Raw genomic sequence first — 21,480 nt, 5'->3', positions numbered from 1 at the left:
CGGCAATAGCAGGAGGCCCCATTAGCTAAAGTGGTACCTCAGGTTAAGAATGGACCTCCAGAACGAATTAAGTTCTTAACCCGAGGTACCACTGTATTGTGATGACAAAATGAGGGGAGAACCAGGTACACCCCTTGAAGTCTGTGGAGGAATATAAACGCACAACCAAACAAGGCTAAATATTATTGTCACTCCAGAGGAAACACGGAAGACATGAAAGCTGTGTGTCCACAAGATGGCCGCTGGATGGCAGCAGAGGATCTAGAATGGGAAGAATAAAAGGTGAAAGCAGCAGCAGCAGCAGCAACCTGGATGGCAATTTTGTCTCCTGCCTGAAGAGGGAGGAGGAGGATGCCTCTAGAGAAGGAGTCATGAAGCTCTGGCCCGGATCAGTCTCCACCCAAGCAACCCTCCCAGCAAGACTGCACAGCTTTAGATGACAAGAAGGGAGTGACATTAGATCTCACTAGGAATTGTTGCTGTTGTTTAGTCATTTAGTTGTGTCCGACTCTTCGTGACCCCCTGGACCAGAGCATGCCAGGCATTCCTGTCTTCCACTGCCTCCCGCAGTTTGGTCAAACTCATGCTGGTAGCTTCGAGAACACTGTCCCACCATCTCGTCCTCTGTCGTCCCCTTCTCATTGTGCCTTCCATCTTTCCCAACATCAGGGTCTTTTCCAGGGAGTCTTCTCTTCTCATGAGGTGGCCAAAGTATTGGAGCCTCAGCTTCAGGATCTGTCCTTCCAGTGAGCACTCAGGGCTGATTTCCCTAAGAATGGATCGGTTTGATCTTCTTGCAGTCCATGGGACTCTCAGGAGTCTCCTCCAGCACCATAATTCAAAAGCATCAATTCTTCGTCGATCAGCCTTCTTTATGGTCCAGCTTTCACTTCCATATCACTAGGAATAGCACCCCTGAAATATGCTGCACGTGATCAATGCCCAAATTCTCTTTTTCCCTCCAGACACAACCTGGGCCTTGGGATCCCAGTTTGTACCTTCAAATGCGACTTCCTCTTCCAAGGCAGAATGGCAGACCGAATAGGGAAGATTCCTCCTTTTTAAATTTATTGTATTTATACACAGTCCTTCCTTCATGCTGCTCAGCACATTACCCCCTTCGCCACCCACGTTCTATCCTCACCGTAAGACTGTGGCGTAGTTTCGGTTGTGCTTTCTATTCTTCCATCTCTCCAGACCAACGTAAGGTCCTCTATAGTTGGACTGTAACTCCCATTATCGCCAGTTAGCATGGCCAACGGCCAGGGATTATGCAAAGAGAGGAACTGGAAGGGGCTGGCAGTGAAATCTACTACTTAGGGTAACAGTGCACAGAGATTTGATTGGTTTTACTTATTTTTCATTCACATTTCATCTTTCCTTCATCATGCAACTCTTAAGTGATGTGCATGGGGGCAGGAGGTCTCCCATCCAAACACTGACCAGGCCTAGACCTGCTTAGCTTCAGCAAACGGGTTGCATCACATGCCTCCATGCCACAGGCTTTGGCCTCCTTCATTTCTGGCATTCTAAGTCACGACAAAACCAAACTAGACTTAGCAACTCCCCACCCCACCCCCGCCGAAGATAACTGGACATTTTGAAAGCTAGTTTCCTGCCGTTTGAAGCCCATGGCTCAAAATATGGAGTGTACATTCTCATGTGTTGAGAAGCTGTAAGTATTCCACCTCCCACCCCAAAAAATAAATCACACTTAACAGAAATAAGCTGTCTCTGATGTTGCTTATTGAAGTCCACCAGATGGCAGCAGAGTTCAGCTTTACGCCTCCGTACTTTCAGGTGGCGCTTAAGTTTCTCAAGCTATGTTCACATTTTAAATTCAAATGTGCATTGAATGCTGTTTCTCCTGTGTCTTTTGACTGCACACCCCTTCCTCTCCCTATTCACTAAGCAGTGCCCAAGTCAATCTGCAACTGAGCATACCCCACCCATTGTCAAGCATTCAGTATTTCTTACCTGAACCTGTGTCTTCCAATGTGAACCGTCTCTTCCAATGTGATACAGCAACCTACTGGTGCCTGTACACATGGAGATTCAAACTCTAGGTCACTTTATTAAATAATAATAATAATAATAATAATAATAATAATAATAATAATTAGGTAAAGGGAACCCTGATCGTTATTTCCAGTCGCGGACGACTCTGCGGTTACAGCGCTTATTTTGCTTTACTGGCCAAGGGAGCCGGTGTACAGCTTCCATGTCATGTGGCCAGCATGACTAAGCTGCTTCTGGCGAACCAAAGCATCTCATGGAAACACTATTTACCTTCCCACCAGAGCGGTACCTATTTATCTACTTGCACTTTGACGTGCTTTCGAACTGCTAGGTTGGCAGGAGCAGGGACCCAGCAACGGGAGCTCACCCCGTTGCGGGGATTTGAACCGCCAACCTTCTGATCGGCAAACCCTAGGCTCTGTGGTTTAGACCACAGCACCACCCGTGTCCCTATTATTATTATATATCATATATTATTATATTATGATAATAATAATTCAACTTATACAGCACCCTATACATAGAGGTCTCAGAGCGGTTCACAAGACCACGACATATAAAATCAAACCAAAAGCAATAACCCAATACACCCCCCTCAAGCCACATTCTAAAAGGGTGTTGGATGTCTGTAGGATCAACCAAAGGCCTGGTTACAAAGGAATGTTTTGGCGTGGCACCTAAAACTGTATAATAAAGGTGCCAGGCGAACTTCCCTGGGGAGAGCATTCCACAGATGGGGAGCCACTGCAGAGAAGGCCCTGTTCTCATGTTGCCACCCTCCAGACCTCTCGAGGAGGCACACGAATGAGGGCCTTGGAAGGTGATCTCAGGGTCCGAGTAGGTTCATATGGTCCTGAGCCATTTAAGGCTTTAAAGGTCAAAACCAGCGCTTTGAATTGGGCCCCGAAACTAACTGGTCGCCAGTGCAGTTGGACCAGGATCAGGGTAATATGCTCAAACAGTCTTGCTCTGGTGAGCAACCTGGCCACTGAATTCTGCACTAGCTGAAGTTTCAGAGGCTGCCCTACGTATAACACATTGAAGTAATCTAACCATGAAGTTACCAGAGCATAGACAACAGTAGTTAGTCTATCCCTGTCCAGATAGGGGCATAGCTGGGCCACCAGCTGAAGCTGATGAAAGGCACACTGGGCCACCTGAGCCTCAAGCAACAGCAAAGGATCCAGGAGGACCCCCAAGCTACGAACCTGCTCCTTCTATCAAACTCTCAGGACTCTGTGGCCAGGACACCCCCCCCCTCTCTTCAGCTTCAAATGCTTCTTCCTGGCTGAAGTGTGTTCTTGACTTCAATAATGCCTCTGGCCTGCCTGCGTGGAAAAATGTGCCTGGATCATACAATCATAGAATTGGAAGGGACCATAAGGATCATCTAGTCCAACCCCCTGCAATGCAGGAATATTCCACCCGATATGGGGCTCGAACCCACAACCCTGAGATTAAGAATCTCACAGTCTACTGAGCGGTCCATTTCAGGATGTACAGTGGTGCCTCGCAAGACGAAAAGAATCCGTTCCGTGAGTCTCTTCGTCTAGCGGTTTTTTCGTCTTGCGATGCAAGCCCATTAGCGGATTAGCGCTATTAGCGGTTTAGCGGCTATTAGCGGCTATTAAAGGCTTAAGGGATTAGTGGATTAGCTGCTAAAAGGCTATTAGCAGCTTAGTGCCTTAGAAAAAGGGGGTGGGGAGCGGGGAAAAAACCCAGGAATCGCAAGACATTTTCGTCTTGCGAAGCAAGCCCATAGCAAATTCGTTTTGTGACGCACCTCCAAAACGGAAAACCCTTTCGTCTAGCGGGTTTTCCGTCTTGCGAGGCATTCGTCTTGCGGGGCACCACTGTACTTTGATAAACCTTCGAATTTTGCAAGGCTGGGATGCAAGCTTGCTCCACAATCCTAAGTGTCGCATCCTTTGCCCCTCCCCCTTTTGCCTAAAGCCCCACCCACCACGGGCATGCAGTCCATGAGGGAAATGGCTCATGCCTCAGGAAAACATGGGGCATGAAGGAACGGTAAAGAAAAGGGGTGCGAGGAAACGCAGAGAAATGACGCGGCCTCTTTCAAAACAACACTTTTGTTTTACTTTACTAAACATACAAAATTTAGTACAAACCGAGGTGAATTCTATACAAAGCACCGGCAGGCGATTAGGAACAACCTCCCACAGATAACGTTAACATGGCACCACCGAGCAGGTTACACACGCATGCGCTACTAGAAGGCCACAGCTCCCAATGGGCCTAAGGAGAAGGGATAGATTCTTTTACTTTTGCCCTTTCGGTATGTGCATCTCCCCCACCTCAGCCGTTGCCTCATGCAGCAGGGGAGTTCGGGGGCGAGATCGAGACAGCTAGCATCTCAGCAAAAATAGAAAAGGAAGAGGAAAGCAGGCAACATGGGGTTCTTTCCTGCCCTCCCACCAAGATGGCAGTTAGTAGGGATTGTGGACGTGTAAGTGTCTGAGAGAAAGGAGCATCTTTTGCAGGCAGGAACCCATCGCATGGGGTAAATGGTCACACAACCTGCGCCACTAGGTGCCTTCGTTGCCTGTTTTCCACCACTAGGTGGGGCAAGTGAGAGAGCAGAGCAGGAGCGATTCCCAAAACCCCTGCGCTGCGAAAGCCAACCGTGCTTGCCCTCTCTCTCTCTCCCTCTCTAGGCAATTTTTGACTGCTGCTGCTGTCCGGAGTTGGACAACTGTACATAAACTGAACACTTCTGATGTTAATGTCAGGGTTCTCAAGCTTTCTTAAAATATGAAAATCCTCCATCCCTGGGAAAAGAAAAAAAAAAGGCCAATTCACAAACAGGAAAAACAGGGTTTGTGAATATCATGAGACTGAGGAAATGGTTTTGGCCAAGGGATACGAACAGCTTCAAATACTGGCCTGCTCTGTGTTTGATGGAGGATGCTGGGCTCTCTTCAGCCTCCCCTCCCTGCCACAAAAGTGCTAAAAAGGTCTTCCTTTAGAAGGACAACCTATCGTTTCCTTGTCCTAGTGATCTGATTCTCCCCTAGGATCAGGGAGGATGTAGTGGGGCCGGCAGATCATGCTCAAGCCACAACTGCCCCCCCCCGCCCCGCTTTCTTGATCCCATCTGATGTGGCTGGAGGTCTTAGCCACATCCCCACTTCCCAAACTCAGTATACTGTCCTGATTTGGGACTGCCTCAAGTTGGTGTCTTTGCATCGTGCCTGGAGCATCACATGGCAGCCCACGAAGGGCCCAGACTCCCTTGATGTGCACACCCTGATCGTGCTCTCCCATTGGTGAGCAGACATGGCCACAGCCCTCTCCCACAGCCAATGACCATTCAAGTGGATATCGGTACAGAACGGCGCCGCCTTAAAGAGAAAGGGGCAATAGGAACACATATCCCAATTCCCCTCCAATCCTGGCTGTCTTCTTGATTTAGGTGAGGTTAAAAGTGGCATCTGCAAAAGGGAAATATAATCGCATTCCCTCCAGCTTTATAAACCAAGTAGCCTTGACTGACCAGATCAGCAATAGCATCTCTGGCAGGGAGAAAAACAGTCTCCACATTTAACCACTGGCCTGAGAGAGAGAGTGCAGGTATAAGCAAATGTTACCCCAGTGTGACATCAGTGGTTGCAACAGAAAATATTTTTTAAAAAAGCTTTCCAGCATGCAAATATTGTGGATGGCATTGCAAAAACAAAATGGATGGGAAGAACCAATAGCCAAGGGGGTCAGAAAGGTGGGTGAGGTAGCAGAGGAGGACAGTCCTGTTGTAGCACAGAAAGAGGAATGTCTTGGAGGAGGGAGGCAGGATAAAGCACACCAGGAGGCACATGAAATTAGGGGAAAATAAAATGATTGGAGCTTCGATTAACCCAAAGCAGGCGGCCTGCAACCTTTAAGTTAGAATGAAGATTCAGGGACAAATCTGGGGAGGGGGGCAGGTATCCTCCAAGACCAGCTTGCGGCCATCTTGAGGAGCTGGCGTCCCCGCTTCTCGGGGCGCACGAGCGATGTCTTGCGTGTGCGTTGTGTGTCTTGTGTGCGTCGCACCAGCTCTTCTGGGTCACGGGCGGTCAGTCAACAGAGTCGCAGATCTCTGCCACAGCAGCGTTGAAGGCATGGGGTTGGTCGGCATAGACGTGGTGGGAGGCACCCGGAATAGCCTGAGGGCAAGGGGGGAGGATCAGAAGGGGAGACAGAAATATGCCCCAGCCTCAGGCAGCCACCCTCAACAAAGCATGCCCCTCAAAGTCCAGAGGTACAAGTTGCGTACAGACACGGACTCGCCATGGACAAATTTAACAATATTTGGAATTCATTTTTATAAATACTGTCTTAGGTTAAGATGTGGTTAACTACAATAATAAACTTTCTTATTTTTATTTTTTGGTTCTGTTTTTTGTTTTCTACATGTGTGCTGTTTCTTTTTCTTTTTCTTCTTTGTGTATCATCTTACTCTGTACACATGTAATTACAGTCGTACCTTGGTTCTTGAACGTAGTCCGTTTGACTTCCGAAACGTTCGAAAACCAAGGTGCAGCTTCCAATTGGCTGCAGGAGCTTCCTGCACTCAAGCAGAAGCCACATCGGACATTTGGCTTCCGAAAAACTTTTGAAAACCAAAAAACTTTCAGGTTTTGGACTTTCAGGAGCCAAAACGTACGAGTACCGAGGCATTCGAGAACCAAGGTATGACAGTATGTACTTCTTATTTTCAATAAAGAATATGAAATTTTTAAAAAGGTCCGGAAGAACCAACCTCCCCATGAATAAGGGGCCTTCAAGAACAAGGTGTCTCCTTGAGAGCAATAAAGCTTGAAGTCTGGGCTAACCATTTGTACCTGAGTCAGAGCCTTCAGGCTACATGAGCACTCAGGCCCAGAGGGTTTATTGCTTAACACCACAGCTCCTTAGCTGTGTGCAACTGGCTTCCTGTTCCACTCTTGTGCTACTGACCCCTGTGAATACCTCTGCACTTTTGAACCCTGACTGCCTTTGGCCTGCTCTGCTGTGTGTGACGTTGGTCTTACCTTATGATGCTGCTATTGGTCCACTCATGGACTGCCTCACTGTGCATGAGTCGAGCTTAGGGCCCTGCATATCTGACTGATATGAAACAGGACAGCTTCCCTGCAGTCCCCAACCAACCCTGACACACCAAAGTGCTCTACTGAGATGCCTCGAGCAAAACCATTTTGGAGTTACACATCAGAAGTGCTTCTAGCTGGCTTTTTGACCACAAGGTCTTCAGGGCAGCTGAAGAAGTTAAAACGTCATATGTCACTGAATGGGGAGAAATCACCATGCAGAAGGATTCCAGTGCCTGATTATGGGTGCGAGGGAGGCCCAGAGCCAGGGTACCACTGATTCATTCTCCTATGTTGAAAACTGGAATTCTAACTCTCCTATCCTCTATGCTCAGTCCTCTTTAGTTCCTGACTGTCACTAGAATTTGGCCACGTTTTCCCCCTAAGTCATAGGGATGGGGAAATCTGAATTGCAAAAATGCTGAGGATTTTAGGCTAGACTGCAGCCTTTCTCAACTTCTGGGTCCCCAGATGTTGTTGAACTTCAACTCCCATCACCCCTAGCTAGGAAGGCCAGAGCTCAGGGATGATGGGAGTTGTAGTCCAACAACATCATGGAGACCTACAGGTTGAGAACTGCTGGGCTACAGGATTCTCCACTTAGGCCTTTATTCCCACACTGGGAACATCCAATGCAATGACAGCTACCATCATGCTATGCTCCCCATCTCTACATGCCAAAGTTCCTACCATGTCACAGACGTAGCTCCCCGGCCGCAGGATCTTGACCTTCTCCCCGGTGCTGGTATCAATCCAGGAATTGGCACCGTAAATGAGAGTGATCGGCAAGTCGCGACGCACCAGGTGGATGCGTTCCAACATGGGGCGCCGGGCCCAACCAAACGCCTCCGACATGGCCTTGAACCCGGCCTCGCCACTGCAATGAGGGAGCGCATGGATGGAAACACAGTAGAGTTAATTACAGGAACATGGACTGCAGCACATTCCCCATAGCAGCTGGTACAGTGGTACCTCGCAAGATGAATGCCTCGGAAGACGAAAAACTCGCAAGACGAAAGAGTTTTTCGTTTTCTGAGTTGCTTCGCAAGACGGATTTCCCTATGGGCTTGCTTCGCAAGACGAAACGTCTTGCGCCTTTTTTAAAAAACCGCCAATGCATTCCTACGGGAAACCGTCAATACACAGTGGTGCTTCGCAAGACGAAAAAACTCGTAGAACGAAAAAACTCGCAGAACGAATTAATTTCGTCTTGCGAGGCACCACTGTATTCTGAGGCATTCTGCCTCTGACAGCAGACATGAAATAGTGGAGGCCCTCACCTGGGTGTCTGGGCATTGCAGTGGTAGATGTACTCCGAGATGGTATCGTCATCAAAGAAATCGGCAAACTTCTGCTTGAAGTCTGGACGGAAGCGCTGCACTAGCCCAGGCCCTGGAGGAAAGGGTGGAGGATGCAGTCAGTAGGTTCTCATCAAACTTTTCCTTGAGCTTCCAATAAAAAATAAAAACATAGTGATGAATGAATTTCTCTTTTCAAGTTGGGTAGCAGCCTTCCTCTTTGCCAAGGGTCCACGAGCAGGACTGTAGATCTCAAAACATCATTGTTTACATCTCCAAAAGAACTGCCATCCCAAGTGACTTTCTGTGAGAACTGCTTCCTCTCCATGTTTATCTCCAAACACAGCTCTGCCCATTTTACAGATGGAAGTGCTAAGGGAAGTGGGTGATGCCTCATTTGAGGTCATACCGCAAGCGTGTGAGATATGGGACTAGGTGTCCTGGATTAAAGTCCCAGGGCAAATGTTTTCGTTATCCATGCAATCTCAACCTACCCATATGGACTTGGGATTGCGTCCCCCCCAATATCTATGGAACTGGTCTTCTGGGATTGTTTGCTTGTTAAGGGGGGGGGAGATAAATAAAGGAAGGTTTGCATGGAATGGAGAAAGTGAAAAGAGCCTTTCTCCCACTTGTTTAAATATTAGATATTAGGGTCACCCAATTTGAGAATATTCAGGAAGAGAGGTAGAAGCAGCTCAGAACAAGAGAGTCTTGTGGCACCTTAAAGATCAATAAATGTGCTATGGCTTAAACTTGAAGTATTCCAGGAAGGGAATCCACTTTTTTTAAATACCAGAAAACATAATTCTTTGAGCATGGATACTTAGGTAGCCAAAATGGATGCTATCAACAGGCTTGGGGAAACCCCGAGATTTACAGAAGTATAAAAAAATGTTTTAAGGAAAAATAGAAATAATCAAAGGCAGAGTAAAATAGCCCAATGAGGACTGAGAATTTACCGTGGCAACAGAATGCTAACTAATTGGCGTGGGGGGATCCAGAAAACCAGGGAGAACGGAATGCAATGGAGTATCATGAAAGTGGGTATGGCTGGCTGTCACCCCTGACAGAGGTATTTCACCTATAACATTTTTGTTGCACGTCCCACTCGCCTCAGCAACTTTCAACAACAGGGATAAGAAGCTTGGCCACTCCTACTATGAACAAGTGACAATTCCGGCACATCCCGGCACCCTCCGTTTAATCTCCTTGCCAATTTCACTCACCCCAGGGCCCAGCAGCTCGAAGCACAGCCAGAGGGTTGGACCGTCCCAGCACCGTCGCCACAGCCTTGACCCAGGTTGGAGGGGCGCGGATCTGAGCCGGGTCGGACGGACGCATGGGGAAGCCCCAGGGGTCCACGAGGATCAGATGTTTCACCCTGGGTCAGGAGAGGCATGAAAAGCCGCCTAAGGCTGCAATCCTACACCACTGAACTCAGTGGGATTTACTTCAGGGTACATGTGCACAGAGTACATGTGCACAGAGGCCAGTCACAAACAGTGTTCAAAATCCCCATTGTTTAATCTAGGCACATTTTGCACGAGCAGTTTCTGGGCTCTGGGTGCAGTACTGCGCCTAAGATTTCAGATTAAAACTGCAGAATGAAATGAAAGGAGGACCTTTTTCTGCTTCCCCACTTTCAGCTACTCTCTGAAGATTGGAGAAGAGACCCTCTTAAGATTATTAGAGGACTGGGCAGGAGAAGGACTAGACCATGCCAAAAATGAGCATAAAATTTTAGCTGCAGTTCATTCGTTTTCAGCTTTGTATTCTTATTTTAAAGAGCACCTAGACATTCCATTGTTGTGCCCATAACCCAGCTTTATGGTGTCATTTAGCTCCTAGTTTTCATATCTCAGTTTCTAACACTGGTCACAAATCCAGCTGACTGCTAAAGAAAATAATAATTCCCCACTCTAAAAACTCTGCATGTTGGAAAAATAGCATGCTAGGAAGATCTTCTCTCTGATATGCTAGCTTACTATATACGAGGATCATTCATTTATGATACTTAGTTGAGTATCTGATTTCCCACACCTAAATTCTCAAGTGGTACAAACCAGCAAAGGCTATACCATCCAATGTTTATCCTAAGAGCCTACTTAGGTACCCAATTAAGTACCTCCAGGGAGACCAGCTTCTTAATAACATCTATATGCTTGACTTAGATGGGAAGGGCAGAAAGACAGGCATTACTGGCAGGTCTATTCCACTAGAAATTATGACAATACTACAGGCTCTCTGCTGTCCTAGCCTTAGGATCTTTCTGGAACTTCTGTAAGACCTACCTGTCCAATTCCCATCATCCCTGCCTAAAGCCACAAAACGTACCTCTCTGGATACTGCAAGCTGTAGGAGGCTGCCAGGAAGCCACCAAGACTATGGCCGAGCAAGATCATGCTGGGGATGCCCATCTCCCGACGCCAGGCCTCAATGGAGTTCACAAACTCCTCTTCGGCCCCCTGGGCATCCCGGGGAAAGGGGGGCCGGGAACTGCGGCCAAACCCCAGGAGGTCGAAGGCGTGGAGAGGGCGACGTTGGCTCAGCGAGTCTAGGTTGAGGATCCAGAGTCCGATGCCCCCACCAAAGCCATGCACCATCACCAGGGGGGTGCGCCCCTTGCCCCGTTCCGGAGACAGTGATACGGTCCAGATCTTGGCATGGTTTGGGAGGGAGATGTATCGGGCCACAAATCGGTTCTGGAGGCCTGAAGATGGGAGAGAGAAGGGGGAAGGTGAGGATCTATTACCCAGGATCCCAAAAAACCCAATACATATCATGGGGCTCAGGTTCTGTCAGGCGTTGCGAGGCACACTAGCACTAATGGCTGCAGAAAGGGAAATATGTACCCCGGATATAGGGGAAACTGTGGGTTCCAACTATCATCAGTCCCACCCAGCATGGCCAATCTTCCAGAAAGATGGCTGTTGTCTTCAGGTCCCTCCTTAAAAATTAGCAAGGTGCCCATGGCAATTTTCAAATACCAGATCAGATCACAATCAGACAGCAGAGATCCATTTTAGAAGAGGCATTCCTCTTTCTCTCACCCCACTCTGTTAAATGCTTCTTCTACCCAAGAAGCTTAGACAAAAGAAAGCTTTTCTTCCTCCAAAAAGCATTTGTCTTTGTGCTGTGCAAATGCATGCATGTATGTATAAACTGATTGATCCATTAAAACTCACCTGATTAAGCAATCAAGATTTCTTTAAGTAGGCGGTGGCTCATTACGAGCAGTAAGATCTAGGGGGGAAATCTTCATATTCAGGATCAGAATACTACCAGGTATTATACGCTGTACGTTAGAGAGGGCTCTCTTGACAGCCACGCTCAGAAGTGTGGGGAACGGCTCTCTCTGTGGTAACCTATAAGCTGAGGAACTTTTGCCCCACAGAGGTGCATCTAGGATCTTCATTACACAGCTTCCAACGTATGCTGAAGTCACACCTCTTTACCCTGACAGTTAGGCAATTGTTAAGAGACCCAACTCTTTTACTCTGGTAAATCTATACCGAGTTGTTTTTGCTTGGAAGTGTTTTTACCCGCTTTTAAAATTGGCTCGAAATGGTTTTACTTGTTTGTTCTATTGTTTGACTGTACTTCTAATGTAATGGAAGCCTAATACAACTCATAAACAAGTACGCGAGGAGCATTGTGGGAAATAAAAATGGCACCTTAGGCCCAACCACCTGGTTTTGCTCAAGAGTGCTGGGGCAGGGGAAAACAATTACCAGGGAAGCCCTGGGCAGGCAACCACAGGGAGTCTTGGGGTGCCAGGTGTAGACACCCTAAAACTGATGCTCAGGGTAAGAAGCAAAACCCTTCCACTTCCTGGTGGATCTTAATTAAACCACAGAAACTCCCCCCCCCCCCATTGTTATTTGCCAGCTAAGATTAATATGGAGCCATGACATGTTTTTTTTTCTGGCACCTTCTCTGGAAAGTTTCTCTCGGTGCCTGTCTTGGCTTAAATTTGAGGCCATTCAATGAAGCTGAATGTTGGGGGACTCGGGACAAACAAAAGAAAGCACTTCTTCTTACAGCACATCATTAAACCATGGAAATCGTTCCCAACCAGAGGTAGCGATGGCTGCCAATTTGGGACAGCTTCAAAAGAGGATCAGACAAAATTCCTAGTGGGCAAGGTTATCAATGGCTACCAACCCTGATGACTCTGTTCTCCCTCCACTGTCAGAGGGGAGTTGCTGGGAATTGCAAGAGGGGAGTGTGCTGTTGTGTTGAGTTTCTGCTTGCAGGGCTTCCCATAGGACTCTGGGTGGCTGCTGTGAGAACAGGATGCTGGACTAGACGGGTCTTTGGACAGATCCTATAGGATATCAGTTAGCGTCTCTATTTTGGACAAAGGAGAAAGAGGACGCTCCGCAAGCCCTCCTTTACTTACACTGCAGGATCCGAGCTTCCACGTTCTTGAGGTGGGACATGGAGGTGGGACGCCAGGCAGGCAGCCAGCCCCCTAGCCAGCCTTGGGTCCTGTGGAAGGGATATAGTTTTGTTGAGACATGGGTGGGCAGAGGCAGGCAGAAAGGGAGAGCAAAGGGGTTGGGAGAAGAAAGGAAAAGGAAGACATCAAGAGGGTCAGTGATAAACAGCTGCTTCCCAACTCTTTTGCAACTCTGTGATCTTTGGAGGAGAATGTGACTTGATAAGAGCAGGAAAAAGCCCTTGAATAACTAGGGTCTCTATAGCACAAAGAGAAGGGATATGTTCAAATTTTCACAAAAAGCACCCAGAGGAAATGCTACCATGTTTCTAGGCGTCACTCCTGATGGGCCACCTTGTTTTTCTCAGCAAAACACAAAGCTTTCACTTCCCGAAAGCGAGAGCTGATGCAATGCAAATAACTCCACACACAAGTACTGAACTTGAACAGAAAGGGCTGCCACGTGGAAGTTTCAAAGCAGAGATTAGATAGCCTTCTATCCTGGATGCTTTAGTTGAGATTCCTGCATTGCAGGTGGGTTGGACTAGATGACCCTTGGGGTCTCTTTCCACCTCTACAATTCTGTGATTCCACAAGGCTGCCACCCTACATTATGAACCTAGGTCCCATTAAGGGCAAAGTGAGTTACCTAAGTAAATACGCTTAATAATGGGCTTAATAATCAGCCCTGAACTCACTTAGTGGCCCAAAGGCAATACCTTCTCCCTTAGCCTCCCTTTGTCACTGCAAGGGTGATAATACTGGTTCAGCAGGATACTGACACACCTATCCTTGAAATTGCTGAAAACCTGCCAATATCCTAGCAGTGCTTTTCAGTTTTGAACCATGCAGAGTTTTCACCACAGCCTGAAGACTAGCCACTTGCATCTTTTTGTTTCACTTAGGGTACGGCAGCCCATGACGGTCACAGCAGAGTGTGGATTAAACCTGGGTCTCCCTGGTCCTAGCCTGACACTCTAGAATAAAAACACTATTAGATAATACCGGCCAAGCTTGTGGGACTGTTGTAAGGAATAATGTGTACACCATCATCAAATTTTGGGGGAAGGTCTTTAACTCAGTGGCAGAGCCAGGTGCTTTGCATGCAGAAGGTCCCAGGGAGAGGGCCTTGCCTGGAATCCTGGAAAGTAGCTGATGGTCAGTGTAGACAATATAGGCATACCTCGGAAGTCGAACAGAATCCGTTCCGGAAGTCTGTTCAAAACGTCTGGAAACCAAGGCATGGCTTTCGACTGGCGTCAGACGTTCAGGTTCTACAGAACGTTCGCAAACCGGAACACTCACTTCCAGGTTTGTGGCATTCGGGAGCCTAAACGTTCAACTTGCAAGGCGTTTGACTTCCGAGGTATGCCTGTACTGCACTAGATGGACTGACTCAGCATGAGACAGCTTCCTCTATTCCAACATGCAATGAAACTTCCAGCATGTTGTATAAACGCTGAACTTTATCCTTATGGTGGTATCAGAGTCCGTTCCATGATCCTGTGAGTGACAGGATCCCCTATAGCCAGAGTCATGTGATCAGATAGGCAGTTTTCAGTGCCTGCCTCCCTCTCTTAACAGTTTGCAGTGGACGGAGCGGGGGGGGGGGGAGAGAGATTAAACTACTGGACTCGCATTTAAGTTTCTGCCATTTCATCTCCTGCCCCCTGGATTTCCACATAAACCCCACTATCAAAATTCTAGTTATGGGAGCTCAGTTTGCAAAGAAGCAGTGGAGAGTTAAGGGTCCTCCCTTTCCAAACTTCAGCCAAGTTAGTTGATAACAACACTGTAACTAACATATAGCACACATCAGCACATTTAGAGTCATCGCAAGCACTGGGTCAGTTGCCAAACAGCACCACTCACACCCCCTGCAGAGTCTTTGTGGGAATGGAAAATGGTTACATTGAAAAGACATTGGCTGCCTTCCTTGTCCAGGGTGGAGGGGAAGCTTGGGAGAACAAGGCTCTACTGTTATGATGCAATGATAAGGACAGCTAGACAAATTGCCTAGTCACTCTCCTTTTCTGCTGAATCACTTCCAACTCACAACCACCTGGTACCTTGAATTAGAGACAGCGCAGACCTACACAGCGAGAGACATTCTGAAAGAGTTTAATTGCAGGGCCAAGTAAAACTAGTAGCCATTCCAAAGTCTTTCCTTAAACCGGGCAAGTCTGCTTCCTTCCAATAGCACCACAGCTAATAATTGTATCTGGGCACAAAGGCTATTTCTTCAGCATCTGGAGTTCAGAGGTGTTTGCCTCTCTTGTTGCCTGGGCAACTGCTCCCCTTCAAAATCAGTTCAAGAACCCAGCACCTAACCCCAGCCACATTAAGATGCAAGAAACTCTGAACACATGCAGAGGATTTCTCCCCCCCCCCCCCACTTCACCACTGAATAGTCCCACCCCACCAGCTAGGATTGGAAGAGAGAGAGAGATTGATCTGTTTTCATACTAACTCTGAATTCCAGCACTTAATTTCATCACTGCCTCTGGAATTATGAACAACAGTCTGTCTCTTGCCAAGACCTTGAAACTCTGCCTAAAATGCTGCAAGCCTTGTTACTTAGTTCTATGTGGGAGGGAGGGATGTTATGCTTAACTAGCAGAGAGGGCACTGTATTCATGCTCACATTTCACACATTCCAGCTAGAAACTAGCACAGAAAACAGTTCATGGAACATGGGGAAGATTTATATTCTGTCTTTCAATTCATACGAATGTAAGATCAGGCCAATGCCCCATCTAGTCCAGTATCCTGGATCTCACGCTGGCCAAGCAGATGCCTGTAGGAAACCCACAAGCAGGGCCCAAGCACTAGAGGACTCTTCCCTCCTTTGTCTTACAGCAACTGGCATTCAGAAGCATTTCTGTGGAAGCAGAGCAAAGCTATTATGGTTAGTAGCCTTTGATAGCCCTCTCCTCCACAAATTTGTCTAATGCTCTTTAAAAGCCATTTAAGTTGGTGGTCATCTCTGCCTCCTGTGGAAGCGAGTTCCATAGTTTAATTATGATTTGGTGGGAAAGTTAATTTATGAACTCCTGGAAATTAATCCCCCTCCTTCTTTTCACATACTTCCCCTTGGCTTGCAGGCTGTAATTTCATCTCACAGGCCTGATTCCCTCAGTATCTTCCCCTGTTAAATCGTTCCTCCCTTGCCATTGGGAGGGTCTTTTGCCTGCCCACCACACCTAGCTTCTCCTGAGCACCCATTTGCCTTAGGAGAGAAGGCAGGTTTAGCCTTAAGCTGTATACAGATTCTGGTCTGCCTTTTCTTCCTTATTCCCCTGCCAGCTTCTTTGCAAACCCAGCCTGCCTCATCCCTTTCTAAGGACGGTATCTTGGTGACAGATCATAACACCTCCCCCCTCAGCAGAATCCAGAGCAACGCTTCCATCAGCCGGTCTCTTTAACTCCTTCCAAGTGCTGAGCCAAAAGAGTGCTTAGCCAACAACCCACACAACAAAGCACATCGGACCCGAAACCACCTGCAGGAGCGAGTGAAATGCACAACTCCGTACACTGTAGGGCCTACATTAACAACCATCCCGTTTCAAACCTTAATCCCTTCTCCCCTTCCCTCCACAACCAGGATCTGTATTAAAGCAGCAAAATTAAATTAATCTATGACTGAGTGGCTCCGCGACCCGGAAATACCCCACAGTGAACTCACGACTGCTCAAGGTCTTCCTCCATTACTTCCCAAGAAGGAAAACATCACAACAGCTGGTGAGGAAAGGCGTGCGTAAGGAAGGGGTGGAACTAGAACTTGGGGGCGTGGTTCATATTTTATGAATGGCTTGGGGTTGGCGGGGAGGTGTGGGTGAGGCCAGTTGTATAACCTTCCTGCTGGGTTATATAAGGGGGGCGGGAGGGATTCTCCAAAAGAGAGCGCAGCAGCCCTCCCTGGACTCCCTCCGCTTGCCGGGTAGATTGGAGTGAAGGAGAGAACAAGAGGGCGGGCTCTTTCCCCCTGATGTGGGCGGAGGCATCATAAAGAGGGGAGGAGTCTAGCGGGGGTGATTGATGGCTGCAGGGAGGAGGGGCAGGATTAGAAAAAGGGGGAAATAATGGGGAGTTTTTTCTGTGCAATAGCGAAAAGTGAACTTGCAAGTGTTGGGAGGGGAAAGCGTTCGTAGTGTGGGTCCCAGTTAGGAGGAAAAAGGACAATCTACGATCCTGCACCCCCGGACTAGTTTTCGGTGTCAAAGCTAATGCTTTCTTGCATGCATTCGTTTATTGAAACCACCTTTTTTCTTTCATCCCTTATGATGCGACATTAGCAAATTATTGTATTCTCCATTTATTAAATGTCCACTATTCTTTCCCCGCTCATCATTAAAAAATGATTCTCAGGGTTGTTGGCCGGGAGAGTTTCTGAACACAAGCAGAGGGGCATTGCCTCCTTTTCTGTTAGGGACTGCTACTTCCATCCTCCACGAATTCTAAGGTAATTTCGAAACGACCGCATAGGGCATTTGTAATGGTATTGGGTAGCCTATGCTGTTAGTAGCATGGAGCGTTTGAGGGTATAATTATGGGGTGGAAAGCGGCATGCTATAATATGGGAAGCTATAGTGGTGTGCAAAGCGCCGTCGTTTCAAGCTGCAGCTTGCAAAGCCAAGACTGTTTACTTTCGTTACCGTGAGGCTGGAAGCAGGGAGTACTGATTGCGCATGCGCAAAAACATGCCATGTAACCTACATGACACCCTCTCGTTACCGCCAGTTGAACAAACGCATGCGCATTGAATTCTCTCCTTAAATCGGATGCCTGCAGCGCAAATTAATAGACCCTTAATAGCATACTACTGCTGCTAGTTTTGCTCTTTTCATTTTTTTAAATTTAAGACTTGTTTTCTTTTAACTTCTCCCTTGAATCAAAAGCTTGTGTAAGGATGAGTGTACTACACATGCGCAATAGACAGCCCCTACCAGGAAAAGGTCCGTGATAGTTTCCAATCCGATTGTGCGCCTGCGCTGCCCTCTCTGCAGCTGCTCATGCACAACGCATGCGCACGAATCAGCCCATTCTAGAATTGCCCTTTCGGCAACCGAAATGCACAACACGCATGCGTAGTAGGGACTATACCGTCTCTGCGCATGCGCCTTGCCCCACACTGACACGGGAAGCGTTTACCCGCTTCCGGCCACCTCATTTTTATTTTTTCTTTAATTCAAGTTGTGCGAAACCCTCTCCGTCGCTATGTCAGGCGCAGCTTCTGGGTCGTCCGGGGCCGGAGCGAGCTCGGTGGGCTCGGTAGTGCGGCGCTTCCTAGCCGAGTACAGCAGCGGAACGCCGAGCCGCCTGAAGGTGCTGGACGCCTACCTGCTCTACGTCATGCTCACGGGAGCGCTGCAGTTCGGCTACTGCCTCGGCGTCGGCACCTTCCCTTTCAACTCCTTCCTGTCGGGGTTCATCTCCGCCGTGGGGAGCTTCATCTTGGGCGGTGAGGACGCTCCTTGACTTGGCAGCTTCGAACGCGAAGCCGTTGCTTTTTAAATTTAAGTGAGGGGGGACGTGTGCAACGGTCGCCGGGTCAGCCTACCAACGGTCTTTACGTGAGGGAGGGGGGATGTTCACATGGCAACGTCGCGGGGGTTCCATATGGTGACGTAGCAACTTAGCCTCGGGATGGTGGGGGGGCGCGAAGGCTCTGCGTCGTCGTGGGAACGGCGCTGTTCAGCTAATGGAGACAAGGAACAGGGCGGGTTATGACAATTGCCATGGCAACTGCGGAGTGTGCGTGGGAGGGAAGTGGGGGCTACGCTAGTGACTCCCACCTATACTCCTCTGGGTCTTCCTTCAAGCAGGACTACAACTCCCATCAGCCCCTGCCAATATAAGCAGTTGCTTTAGGGACTTAAAGCAAATATTAAAATACAGTAATGCATCAAACATTAAAAGCTTCCCTAAACAGGGCTGCCTTCAGATGTCTTCTAAAAATCTGGTAGTTGTTGTTCTCTTTGACATTTGGTCGGAGGGCATTCCACAGGGCGGGCGCCACTACCGAGAAGGCCCTCTGCCTGGTTCCCTGTAACCTCATTCTCGGAGGGAGGGAACTGCCAGAAGGCCCTCGGAGTTGGACCTCAGTGTCCTGGCTGGATGATGGGGGTGGAGACGCTCCTTCAGGTATACAGGACCAAGGCCGTTTAGGGCTTTAAAGGTCAGCATCAACACTTTGAATTGTGCTCAGAAATGTACTGGGAGCCAATGCAGATATTTCAAGACCGGTGTTATATGGTCTCGGCGGCCGCTCCCAGTCACCAGTCTAGCTGCTGCATTCTGGATTAGTTGTAGTTTCCAGGTCACCTTCAAAAGTATCCCCACGTAGAGCGCATTGCAGTAGTCCAAGTGAGAGATAACCAGAGCATGCACCACTCTGGCGAGACAGTCTGCTGGCAGATAGGGTCTCAGCCTGCATACCAGATGGAGCTGGTAAACAGCTGCCCTGGACACAGAATTGACCTGTGCCTCCATGGACAGCTGCGAGTCCAAACTGACTCCCAGGCTGCACACCTGGTCCTTCAGGGGCACAGTTACCCCATTCAGGACCAGGGAGTCCTCCACACCCGCCCGCCTCCTGTCTCCCCAAAACAGTACTTATGTCTTGTCAGGATTCAACATCAATCTGTTAGCCGCCATCCATTCTCCAACCGCCTCCAGACACTCACACAGGACCTTCACTGGTTCTGATTTGAAAGAGAGGTAGTTCCCATCCCTCCTGTTAAGCATCTCATCCAGACCAGTGAGCCGCCCTATTTGGAGCCTCTTACCCCATGGTCATGGTTGTGACTCAGCCCCAGGACTAACGTTGGGGGTCAGCACACGTGCCAGTGGGCCCAGAATGGCTCATTCCCATGCCCACCAAGGCACCTACCTGGCCTTGCTGCAGAGTGGGTGCTGGGCACATGGTGTGAATGCTACTGCCCCTCACTTGCCTCCCCTGGTTGTATTTCTGATGGTGATGGAAGCGTCGGCATTGTGCAGGAGGAAGCTGCCATCTTAGATATCCAAAAATGCAATACCTGGACCTCAGAGCACTGATGTGCTTTACAAAGTACAGGTCCTGCCTGCCTGCCTAGAAAACATGTCAGAGCCCAGAGGGTTGAGGGGAGTGATGTGTGATGACTGTTCCTACTATAAAAGCAGTTCTGGGAGATTTATTTTCTAAACTCAAAAGGGCAAAGGTTCTTGCCAGAATAGATAACTGGTGGCAAGGATCCACAGACTCACTTTGTAGTTCTTAAATTGGAGTATGAGGTTATGGTAATTCTTTAAAACTTGCTCCGCTCTTTAGTGTGATGTGCTGCATTTTCTTCCGGCAATCCATTACAGTTTGGATTTTCTTCTCTGTCCCTCTCAAGTTTGTTTGAGGATCCAGATCAACCCACAGAACAAAGGAGAATTTCAGGGGATCTCACCGGAGCGAGCCTTTGCTGACTTCCTCTTTGCCAGCACTATCCTGCATCTTGTAGTCATCAACTTTGTGGGCTGATACTGAAGACTTGGAGGTATGTATACCTGGTCGGGGTATATGATTTTAGAAGGGAAGTCTTTGTAGTCAAAATATTGGCTGATGCCATCCTTACATTCATCTCTTATTAAGGTGGTAGATTTCCCAGGTAAGATTCAAGACTCAGCACTTAGAAATTGTGTACTAGTGTAGGCTAGAAAAAATGCTTAGAAGTGCCCTGAGTATTCTCTACTACTTTGGTATAGTTTTTATTCCTATCATGACTTCTTACAGCTGAACCTCATTATACAAATAAAGTCAGAGAGTCTCAATGATGGGTGGAGAAGAGGGTCTGCTTTAGTGGGGCCTGGGGTTGAGATCCTCCCCATTCTGTGTCTTTTCAGCTTGTGAACATCTTAGAGAATCCCCTGGAATATTGTCTTGAATTTATCTTGAGTCAGTGATGTTACAGCTTGATGGTGTTCTTGGAGTAAAGCCTTTCACACTGAACCAATGTTAGAAGTCCATATTTGTGAATGTACACACACACACACACACACAATTTAGTGTTACCTATAAATAAATACTTGTGTGTACAGAGTGGACTTCTGGCATTACTTTAGTTTTATACTCTTGATTGTAAAGCACTATTCCTGTGCACTAACTGAAAAGGTGATAAGTCATTATGAGTCTGAGCATGGGGTGGGCTTTTCACCAAAGAGAAGATTAGCATGTGGCTGAGTTTAGTGCCTACCAATCATTTAAAATTCCAGTTTGACGTTGAGACTGTTAGTATTTGACTTGTATGTGTGTTTCAATTGCAACACGGTATGTTGGTATACAATATAAGCCCTCAATTTCTTGCAATCTCCACATTAAAAGCTCTTCACTTTTTTCTTTCCTTCTTGTAGGTCCTGGATTTGTCTTGTTTGCTGAAAACCCAGCATTCCACTGAACAGGCATCACACCACACATCACAGACTCTGAATAAGTTCCCTGGTGGCAGTAGGGATGGGAATGTTCCCTGAAACATATGGCCATTGCCTTCACTTTCTATGATTTTCAATAAACCTCTTTTCTTACATTTCATGTATCTTAACTCTCGGTGATAAGTGGAGAAGAGGGCCTGCCTTGATTAGCTTTGGGCATCTTGCAGAACCTATT

General features: G+C 47.8%; 2 protein-coding genes across 3 annotated transcripts; one reads left to right on the top strand and one right to left on the bottom strand.

Annotated features, from left to right (window-relative positions):
* Window positions 1–4,093: 4,093 nt before the first annotated feature.
* Window positions 4,094–18,328, bottom strand: ABHD4 (abhydrolase domain containing 4, N-acyl phospholipase B). Of its 2 annotated transcripts, none has more exons than XM_083410621.1 (7): window positions 18,189–18,328; window positions 12,810–12,898; window positions 10,742–11,117; window positions 9,634–9,788; window positions 8,387–8,498; window positions 7,797–7,983; window positions 4,094–6,182 (listed from the first exon to the last, which is right to left on the bottom strand). In XM_083410621.1, exons 2-7 carry the CDS (start codon window positions 12,847–12,849, stop codon window positions 6,093–6,095), a joined length of 960 nt encoding a protein of 319 aa, XP_083266747.1. In that variant the 5' UTR covers window positions 12,850–12,898; window positions 18,189–18,328; the 3' UTR covers window positions 4,094–6,092. The 2 variants fall into 2 exon arrangements, with proteins under 2 accessions (XP_083266747.1, XP_083266746.1); XM_083410620.1 differs by lacking the exon at window positions 18,189–18,328 and adding an exon at window positions 16,534–17,520.
* On the top strand, window positions 17,959–21,400 carry DAD1 (defender against cell death 1). Its single transcript, XM_083410895.1, has 3 exons — window positions 17,959–18,309; window positions 20,228–20,374; window positions 21,228–21,400. The coding sequence occupies exons 1-2, from the start codon at window positions 18,066–18,068 to the stop codon at window positions 20,356–20,358; spliced, it is 375 nt and encodes a 124-aa protein (XP_083267021.1). The 5' UTR covers window positions 17,959–18,065; the 3' UTR covers window positions 20,359–20,374; window positions 21,228–21,400.
* Window positions 21,401–21,480: the final 80 nt, after the last annotated feature.

This window comes from Podarcis tiliguerta, assembly GCF_965153285.1.
Source record: "Podarcis tiliguerta genome assembly, chromosome: 13".
Classification (NCBI taxonomy): domain Eukaryota; kingdom Metazoa; phylum Chordata; class Lepidosauria; order Squamata; family Lacertidae; genus Podarcis; species Podarcis tiliguerta.
Note: the sequence above shows the minus strand (reverse complement) of the source record. Positions and strands in the feature narration are given on the sequence as shown.

Excerpts from the sequence above, each read along its gene's own strand:
- DAD1 (XM_083410895.1), top strand. The coding sequence starts at position 18,066 with ATGTCAGGCGCAGCTTCTGGGTCGTCCGGGGCCGGAGCGAGCTCGGTG. Across the intron at positions 18,310-20,227 it reads GGGGAGCTTCATCTTGGGCG|TTTGTTTGAGGATCCAGATC; the intron begins GTGAGGACGCTC and ends GTCCCTCTCAAG.
- ABHD4 (XM_083410620.1), bottom strand. The coding sequence starts at position 16,556 with ATGGAGGAAGACCTTGAGCAGTC. Across the intron at positions 12,899-16,533 it reads GAGGAAGACCTTGAGCAGTC|GACCCAAGGCTGGCTAGGGG; the intron begins GTGAGTTCACTG and ends TCCCTTCCACAG. Across the intron at positions 9,789-10,741 it reads AGCTTGCAGTATCCAGAGAG|GGTGAAACATCTGATCCTCG; the intron begins GTACGTTTTGTG and ends CTCCTGACCCAG.